At 46.7% G+C, this 9,833-nt stretch overlaps 1 protein-coding gene across 1 annotated transcript; it reads right to left on the bottom strand.

Annotated features, from left to right (window-relative positions):
- Positions 1 to 7,187: 7,187 nt before the first annotated feature.
- Positions 7,188 to 8,712, bottom strand: LOC144129074 (uncharacterized). The gene is made up of 3 exons (XM_077662967.1): positions 8,703 to 8,712; positions 8,396 to 8,599; positions 7,188 to 7,684 (listed from the first exon to the last, which is right to left on the bottom strand). Exons 1-3 carry the CDS (start codon positions 8,710 to 8,712, stop codon positions 7,188 to 7,190), a joined length of 711 nt encoding a protein of 236 aa, XP_077519093.1.
- Positions 8,713 to 9,833: the final 1,121 nt, after the last annotated feature.

The following is a 9,833-nucleotide window of genomic DNA, read 5'->3' as shown; positions in this document are numbered from 1 at the left end:
AGGAAAGCGATGGCAGGCAGACACGGCCTGTTCTTTACTTGAGCGGCAAGCTCAGCCCGCGGGAAGAGGCGTATAGCACATCTGAAAAAGAATGCGCATGCCTCATTTGGGCTTTTGACAAACTGGCATGTTACGTCTCGGGGTCTCGTTTCACAGTAGAAACGGGCCATTGCCTTTTGACTTGGCTGCGCAATATGTCGCCCAAAAATGGTCGTCTACTGATTTGGAGCCTGGCACTCCAGCACCGCAGCTTCGAGGTTCGCTACAAGAAAGGCAAGCTCCACACAAATGCCGACGGGCTAAGCCGAGCCTTTTAGCTGATAAAGATTTTACCAAAAGGAGATGCCCCCAAATTTTTAGTTTTGGAGATTTATTTCATATTCTCTTCCTAATAGAGATCGTATATCTCCCACTTTCTTTGCAGTAAGGTTGTTCATATAGGGAAACATACGTAGGAGTACATTTTCCTTCTTTCGGCCAAGGATAAGAGCGAGTGGTGTAACGTACCTTGACTCTGAGGTATTGGGGCGGGGAAACTGAACGCCACGTCGGCCAAAACCAGTCACCTATTCTCGTACTGCGTGCCCTCTCAGCACCAACTTGACTTCATTTAGGGATTTTTTCCTTTCGAATGCACTCGAGCGGGAGCAGATGCCTTGGACAGGTGCCATGACCAAACTCCTCGTTGGGAGACAGCATGTGTTCAATCAGGCAAAACATTTGATCACTTGCAAGAGTGGCAGATCGGGCTAGTTGGTATTTTTTCATATTGCGATGCAGCGCGAATAAAGACGGGGACGAAGCGAGACAAGACACCACAGCGCTGACTTCAACTGAATTTTTATTGCGGAAAGGGGATATTTATACAGGAAATGGAAGGGAACACATGATGCCGCTACTGCTGGAATTGATACGCGGGATAAGATATTTAAAGGCTAAAAGAAGAGGCTGCAACCGCGCACAAGGGTGACTGCTAATAACAAACAACAACGCAGTGCAAGTCAATGATGAACGATAAGACAAGGCACTGGCATTTTGCAACAAAAACACAAAAACAAGAGCCAAGGGCCTTAAACCGCAGTACAAGGCGAGGAATGAGACTAGGGAGCAAAAAGCAGGGCACTAACAATTTGCTAGGGGAAAGAAAGCCAAAAAAGGGTAATAAAAGATCTAAAACCGTGCGAGAGAGACTTTAAAATTGCAGGGCCAAAAGGGGCAAATAAGAGGCTGCTCATGACATGGCGGCAAACACACCTGAAAACTACTAAGAGCCAAAAGGTTCTAAAATCGCTGAAAATCAAAACCGAATGAAGAAATCACCTAGATGACATCTGGCTCAAATAATCTACTTCTCGTTTCGTCAGGGCGACCGAGGGAGAGCTGACACAGTCCTCTCCTAGTTTCAAGATGTGCAATGCCTCCATGATTTCGCGAGTGCTTTGATGGGCATTTTTATCTAGAACAGTGCAATCTTGAAACAACGGCTTGCAAGGGCGAGACGGACACTTCAAGCAATGCACTCCCAGGTTCCTCTTTGCTGTGTTGCTGACGTCATTAGAGTGCTCCATCAGTCGCTCATTGAGGCACCGACCAGTTTGGCCTATGTAAGCCCTGCCACAACTCACAGGAATTTCATACACGACACCGACTTTGCAGGATACAAACGGTGAACGGTGTTTGACCGGGCAGGCTGGTTTACGCTCTGCAGGGGCGTTCACTCTGTGGCAGAGCTTGGAGAGCTTGTCAGGAGCCGAAAACACCACTCTAACATCAGCCCGCTGGCCTATTCTCTTCAACCGGTGAGACACCGCGTGCAGGTAAGGAATCACAACAACCTTGTTGTGCTTGTATGGAACCGCAACTTCGCGTATTCCTCCCTTAAGCTTCTTCAGGAGGCCTTCTGCTACCGAGATGAGAAGTGTCTTAGGGTAGCCTGCTCTTTCCAGCCTAGAAGACTGTTTGTTAAAGCTGTCACCCATAGAGTGCAGACAAGATTTCTTTAGAGCATTAGTAAAGCACAGGTTCACGATGCCGCGCTTAACAACCTTAGAGTGGGCTGAACTATAAGGAAGCAGGGACTTGCCCCCTCTCGGCTCATACCGCCAGCATAAGTGCCTTTCTACTAGAGAAAGCCTTAAATCAAGGATACGTAGTGACCCACTGTCAGGTGCCTCATGGGTCAACATGAGAGGTGACAGGCACTGCTCAAAGGAGGAGAGAACACGAGAAACAGTACATGGAAAGGAGCAAACATTGTCAGCAAGTAAGACTAAGTAATCGTCTACAAATCTAAAAACATCTGTGACAACTGAAGGGAGTCGTTCAGCGAGCAGTCGGTCATGATGGGCAAGGTAGATGTCACTGAGGATGGGAGCAATGCATGAGCCAATGCACACACCGCTTTTTTGAGTGTAACTGCTCTCGCCCCATTTAACAAAAGTGGAATTAAGATAGACCGTCAACAATTCTAAGAAGCCACCTACCGACATACCGGAGGAATTTTGAATGCAACCGAGCCGAACGCATCGATGCTACTTTCAACGCAAGACAAAAGCTTGTCATGTGGCAAAGAATAATAATGATCTTTAATGTCAACCGAAAATGGTATGAGAGCTCTGCAGTCAGATTTCAGGAAGTCAAGAACTTTACTCGAGTCCTTCAGAAGGAAGGGATCGTCAAGTGCCAGAACCTTGAGCCTAGACTGAAGGAATTGCCGCCCCAAAGCTTTCTGCCAAGTGCCATTCTCAGTGACAATTACCCTCAATGGGCAGTCTGCTTTATGCGTCTTCGCTGTAAAGAATATGTCCAAACTGGCCTTGCTAGCAGCATTTATGCTTGTAACAAGTTTTTCTAGATTTAGGCGGCTGCAGATTTGCATAGCTTTTGATTTTATCCTTGACAAAGATACCCTTTCACGCCGCTCGAAGACTGATTCCAAAGCATCAACAGCTTTTGTGCCAAACATGTCTTTGGGCAGGACCAAGAAACCATCTTCTTTGTCAGCTGCTAATAACGAAAGATCATGGAATCTTAAGTAAGAGACGACATGATTGAAGGGCCTAGTTTTGTCCTTCAATTTGTGGCGAGACAACACCTCAACTCCTTCAGACAGGCAGCTAGCGAAATCAGAGTCCCGAGCACAATGAGCCACTTGCCTGACCAAGCCCAGAAGATCCGGTGGCGACTTCTTGGGTTCCACGGTGAATTTCGGACCTAGGCTGAGAACACGAGCCACTTTGTCCGGGAGCACCACATCTCCAAGGGTGTGCACTCGATTACTGTGACTTGAGCGCTGTTTCGGTGAGATGGCACGAAGGTAGCAAAGCTCATGTTGCCATAAGGCTTCAGAAGTTCTGTCAGCAAGCGCGGAAAGCTCACGCCACTTCATCCTGGTTCATCGCCGACAGGTTCCCAAGCAAAGTCTAGCAAAGTTTATTTTCGCGCAAGAACGCTGGAATGATTTCATGAGGTTACCTTGAATAACGATTCCTGTGTTGTGCCCCGTCATGTTTGTTACGCAGTAAGTGAGCGTCACGCTGGGAAATTTTTAGTGGTCCTTTTGAGCCGGAACGAATGCGATAGGCTTCAAATGCGCTCAACATTATGCCCTTACTTCCGTACTGCTAGCTGTCAGCCCGAAGTCAACAAAAGAAACATTCAACAAGAAGAAGCTTCACGTACACCAACTTCTGTCAGCGGTTAGTTGATGAGAGGAAACAAGAATTACTAATACTACGTGCACGTACACCTATTCGCTGAACACAACTGCATCACAAAGTTTAGTGACTATAATATCGGAAACAACAAGATAAGCCTTCATTTGTTCAGTTACAGAAGTATATTATACAGGCATAAATGCTTCCACGTTTGATGCAGTGCGACTGGTTTCCACAATGCTTTCAGCAGCAAAAGCAGACTAGACTTAAGGCTCCTCGCGCCAACAGCCGCGTGATGCACATGCAATGCGGCGTTCCAAAACGTCGGCCAGTACGTCATTGCCCTCTGTGGAACGCCAAATCACGTCGTTACATGCAGATATGTCAGCTTTGTTCCTATCGAATAAAATTCGGGTTGCAACCCATTTATTTCGTGAGCTTCCCTCTGCTCGTTTTTTTGTACAGACTCACTCAGTCAGTAAGACTCACTCCGCCACTTGGTAGTGTCCAAGAAACGTTCGCCCGGTCCGCGCGATTGGTAGTAAAACAGTGAATAAAAGCTGAGTCCGATTTTTAAATTTTCGTTATCGGCAATGCAGTTCGAAATATTTAGGCCCGGATTCTAAAACGCTCCTCACCTTGCTAAGGGCGCCTCACGCGCCGTAAGGCGACCTTATGTCAATTCTGAAACGTCTCTTACTAAGGAGCCCTAAGTTAGTGCCTCCTTGGTTCTTCCCCGCGCTAAGGGAGCCGGCATGCTACCTTCATGCTTCCTAACCTCGCTCCTCTACCTGAAAGCATGCTTTGCCGCGCGGTTTAGCACACGATACGCTCGGCTGTGGGAGTAGTGCCGTGTGCAGTACGTGGGCCGGATTCTACTGACGGCTGGTATCGTCCCGCGGATCGCATCCTATTTTTGCTCATATTGTGAGAAGCCGAGCTGGAAGAATGACGACCGTGCGATACGTATCAGGAGACGATAGCTTCGAAAGCTACACAAGGTTTCTGCGACGCGCACACGACCTTCTGTACAGCAGTGTTTACAAGCCTCCGACGTTGACTCCAGTCCGGCATCTGACCGACAGGCAAAACCCACTGGAGTATTATAGTGAAAGGGAGTTTCTAGCCCGGTATTGTTTTACAAAGCAAGCAGTTATCACGATACTGGCAGACCTGCAAATTGATACAAAAACTGACAACAGAGGAGCGCCGCTACCTGCCCTGTTGAAGGTACTCATCGCGTGGCGTTTCTATGGAACGGGTGCCATGCAAACTGTTGTAGGTGACCTTGTGTGTGTGTCTCAACCCTCTGTCTGCCGAAGCATCTGGGAGGTTACAAGGCTGATCTGCCTGCTTATTTATCCGAACTACGTCCGGCTGCCAAGCGCCGCAGAAACGACGTCAGTCATGACCAGGTTTCATGCGATCGGAAGATTCCCCGGGGTTAGTGGGTGCATCGATTGCACTCATGAGCCAATAAAAAGCCCCGGTGGAGATAATGCCGAAGTGGCAAGGAACAGAAAAGGGGTCTTCTCTATAAATGTGCAGGTGAGTGGCCCTTATCTTAGAAACTTGCGAAATTGACAAGAGGGCAATTCGCGTTTCTTGTCAACGTGCAGAAAAGTCCAGAAGAGCATCTGTTGGCTTGTGACTGCTGCTGTACAGTTTCGGCTGAAAAATTTCTCATTATCTCCGTACATGCACCGCACAGGTGGTGACACTGTAGCTCGTACACAAAAATAACACACACGCACACAAAATAGCTGTAAGGTAAATTGCTTTAGTTAACTTGTAGCATTACATCTGTATATATTTCCACCACATACTTATCCACAGTGCATGTGCATTTCAGTGGGTACCAAATCGTGCCCAGCTTTGTCAAGCCCATCAAGCAGCGGAAGATGCCACAAATGCAGAGAAAAAAGTTGTAAGGTAAATTTCTGTTAACTTGTGGCATTAAATTTGTAAATATTTCGACCACATACTTATCCGGAGTGCATGTGCATTTCAATGGGTACCAAATCGTACCTCAGAAAGTTTTGTCAAGCCCGTCAAGCAGCGGTAAATGCCACAAATGCAGAGAAAAAATGTGCAAGGTAAATTGCTGTTAACTTGTGGCATTACATTTGTAAATATTTCGACCACATACTTATCCAGAGTGCATGTGCTTTTCAATGGGTACCAAATCGTGTCTCAGAAAGCTTTGTCAAGCCCATCAAGCAACGGAAAATGCCACAAATGCAGAGAACAAAGTTGTAAGGTAAATTGCTGTTAACTTGCGGCATTACATTTGGAAATATTTCGACGACATACTTATCCAGAGTACATGTGCATTTCAAAGGGTACGAAATAGTGCCTCAGAAAGCTTTGTCAAGCCCATCAAGCAGCTGAAAATGCCACAAATGGAGAGAAAAAAGTTGTAAGGTAAATTGCTGTTAACTTGTGGCATTACATTTGTAAATATTTCGACCACATACTTATCCAGAGTGCATGTGCATTTCAATGGGTACCAAATCGTGCCTCAGAAAACTTTGTCAAGCCTATCAAGCAGCGGTAAATGCCACAAATTCAGAGAAGGCCGAGCCGGTTCAGTGCTGTAGACAAGTGTGTGGATGCCTGTACATGGCATATGTGCACATAAAGTATGCGTCAATCCACATGCCACAGTCTGCCCTCTTTCTTTTGCTTTTACAGGTGGTCTCGCGGCCCGAGCTCTAATTTCTCGACGTTGTGGGAAGCTGGACAGGCTCTGTTCATGACAGTCGAATTTTAGACATCAGCAGAGTGTCAGTCACGTACGAGCAGCAGGCAGTTAATGGAATTCTCCTTGGCGACCAAGGATAGGCTTGTTCGCCCTTCTTGATGACTCCATTTAGAAACCCTAGAACAACTTCAGAGAAAAGGTAAGGAAGAATTGACTTTGCTGAAGTGATGTGAAACACACGCAAGGTCATATTTTGTCATGTTACTTGCAGGTACAACAGGAGTCATATCAGAACAATAAATTCCATTGAGCGGGCTTTTGGGGTCTGGAAGAGACGTTTTGCTTGCCTGAGGACAAAGCTGGAAACTCTGCAGAGCGGTCAGCTGCAATAATAACAGCATGTGCAGCACTGCATAACGTTGCTTACACATTGCGAGACCTTATCCCTAATGACGATGCGCCAGAGCCTGAAGATGCAGGTTCGGATTTGCATCAACCCGATTCACTTTTGGGCACCCAGCATCGAAGGCACCTCATCCAGCGTTGCTTCACTAGGGAAGATGACAGCTGCACATTCACTGTGTAGAGGTAAACTGCAAGTAATGCTGCATATTGCAACGGATAATCTCCGAAAAGACGACGTGATGAACTGTCTGGTGTGTGCGCGCGATCCGCTCGGTGTTCGCTGTGATCTGTGCTCTGTACTTCGGTCGTCTTTGTGCCTGCCTAGACTTCGGGCCACGTAACAATATTACAATCTAATAAATGCCAGTCTGCCAGACAGTGTTGATTCTATTAGACAGATAAAAATGACAATGAAAAGGACTTTATTCAGGTTCAGCATTGCCTCCTGGTGCAAGGAGTTGCAGCTTTTTGAGCGGAATTTCTCGCTTCAATTTCTGGACCTGCTCTTTGGCTTTCAATACTCGAACCTTCATTTTATGCAACGCACTGCGTTTCCGCCGTTCGACTGCGTAGTGTTTTGTTTTGAAGGCATGCTCATCTTTGATCATCTGCAGCCTTCTCTCGTGCTCAATGCGCCTCTGATTGCGCTCCTCCTCTGCAGAAAGAAGGCGTGCCTCCAGCTCCGTTGACAGCGCTGTGTCGACGGCAGTGAGTCGACTGCATTTGCGACGGCGGGCCACTGCCTCAGCTGAAGAGCCTTCCTGGGCTCGTCCGTCTTCTGTAGTCTGGCTGCATGAAGCCCTTTTGGCCGTGTCGTCTGTTGACGGCCCACCATGGCTAAGAGGGGGTGCTGGAGAGCTCAGCTCGGAGCCGTCGAGGAACGCTCCTTGGTCACCCTCGCCCAGGCTCATCACGAATTCTGCAGAAAAGAGCGTTGATAATATACTTCATTATGTTTTACAACAAAGCCAATAAATAACACGTAAGAAAAGCAATCTTCCTGGCACCTTACTCATATATTCAGAACAAATGAATGCAGCAATTATGCTACTGCATGTCTATACTGTACCGCCTTAATGGCACATAATGCATGATGTACTCTACAGCCTTTTTTGAACACAATAAGCTTACGGAGCTGTGTTGCAATGGAAGCTTGATAACTTGCATTCAGAGCAGGCATACTGTGTTTGCATAATCACACAGTGGCGCTAGTTTTCCATGAAAAAGGAGAGCAGCTGTCTGCATTCCTGGCAGCAGAGTACTATATTGCAGTGGGAGAGTTGGAAAGTTGAGGAAAGTGGCACCGAAACAGGCTATTTTTTTTTACATAATCCGCTCATTTGTTAATTGAGCAGACTGTGTTTCACAAAAGGGAAGTGTCCATAGCAGTTGCAGCAGCAAAAAAAATGCAAATAATGATTCCCAATAGAGCACATATGTGGTCTAGCCGTTAATTTTCTAATTGCTGACGCTGGTAACGTCGAGAAACGAGGCTAGCAGGTCATTTGCTTATCGATCGCAATTGCACGGGCATCAATCGAGCACTCACTACGATGCAGTGATGCGAGCGAAGGTGGCCGCAGCACTACAGAAACGATGGTAGTCGTAGTAGAAATGATGTTCCGCTTACCATCGTCGCTGTCTTCAGGCTGCGCGTTCCCTAGCCCCATGCCGCCAATAATGTCGGTGACGGCCTGGCTGGATGGCATGCTGAATGGCGACTGCGACGGCCTGTCACTATCGAAGGAATTTGGCACTCGCACCGCCACGTGCGGCACAGCTTCCTCGACACGGGCAAGGCTGTCATCTAGCGGTGAAAGCGGTGGTGCGCCGCCTGCAAAACGTTATAATATATACTTGCAACTTTCCGAGGGGAGAAAAGATTTCAACTTCTTTTTTTTTGGGGGGGGGGGGGGGGGAAATAAACGAAAACGTACCTGTGCCCATTACGCTTCTGTTCTGCTGCGCCTTTGCCTTCTTCAGTTTTTGTTTGAGATTATCCCATAATTTTTTTAGTTGTTTGACTTCACGTGGGCGCACGTGTGGCATGCTGTTGTATTGAATGCATAGCCGCTCCCATGCAATTGCCTTCGCGTTCAGGGAAACGGCATCCGTTTTCTTGCACTCGATTATGCTGCTGTGCATTTTTACAAGATCGGTCAGCAAGACCTTCTCTTCTTCAGTGAAATACGACTTCCCTGGCATGGCAAATGCAAGCGTAGTACAAACCCAACACAACCAACCGACGTCCAAACAACCAAAAAACGACGCTCAGATGCTACTACAGGTTATTCATTTATTTATTCAAGTTACTCACAGGCTCCTTTACATTGGAGCATTGTGTGAGTGGGGCAGTACATAGAAGTTAGAGAACAGCGCAAAAAAAAAACACAAAATAACAAGGTGTTATTCAATAAGGCAGAAAAAAAAAGACAGAAGAAAAACTTTATACAATAGTTAGCAAGAGGCACTCAGAAGAATACAAATAAAGTAATACAACACACAATAATTACGTGATTCAAAATGTGGCAACATGGAAATGGAACACGATTTGACAGAGAGGCTAAAAAGTGCACAAGTTAGTTCACACTAAGCAGCAATAAAACATTTTTCGCAAGAATACACAGAACTGAGACAACTAGGCGAAGATTGCGGTTATTTTATCACGAAATGTAGCAGGATTTCTGGTATTAGTAGCATCGTCAGGAAGGCTGTTCCAATAGTTTATGGCACGTGGGAGAGCAGACATGTTGCCAGCCTCAGCTCGCTTTCCTGCCCAATGCAGCTTTTTAAAAATTATTTTTAACCTGTTAACAAAACAAGCTGACTTTATGTCCAGGTTTAAAAGAATAAATGTAAGTTTCACAGCGCCGGCAGTTTACTTTGACGATTAATTGCGATTTTTATACATTTATTTCTTGAACGCATCCTCGGAACCAGCAGTCACTTCGGGTCCGCTTCCTTTGGTGAGGCGCTCCTTCCGCAGGGAAGGCGAAAGGAAGCTTTTGGAATCCGCGGTGGTCTTCTGAGGTCGCCTTACGTTTAGGGAGCATGAAGGGCTCCTTGCG

Source organism: Amblyomma americanum, chromosome 1 (genome assembly GCF_052857255.1).
Source record: "Amblyomma americanum isolate KBUSLIRL-KWMA chromosome 1, ASM5285725v1, whole genome shotgun sequence".
Classification (NCBI taxonomy): Eukaryota; Metazoa; Arthropoda; class Arachnida; order Ixodida; family Ixodidae; genus Amblyomma; species Amblyomma americanum.
This window is presented reverse-complemented; position numbering and strand designations above follow the sequence as displayed.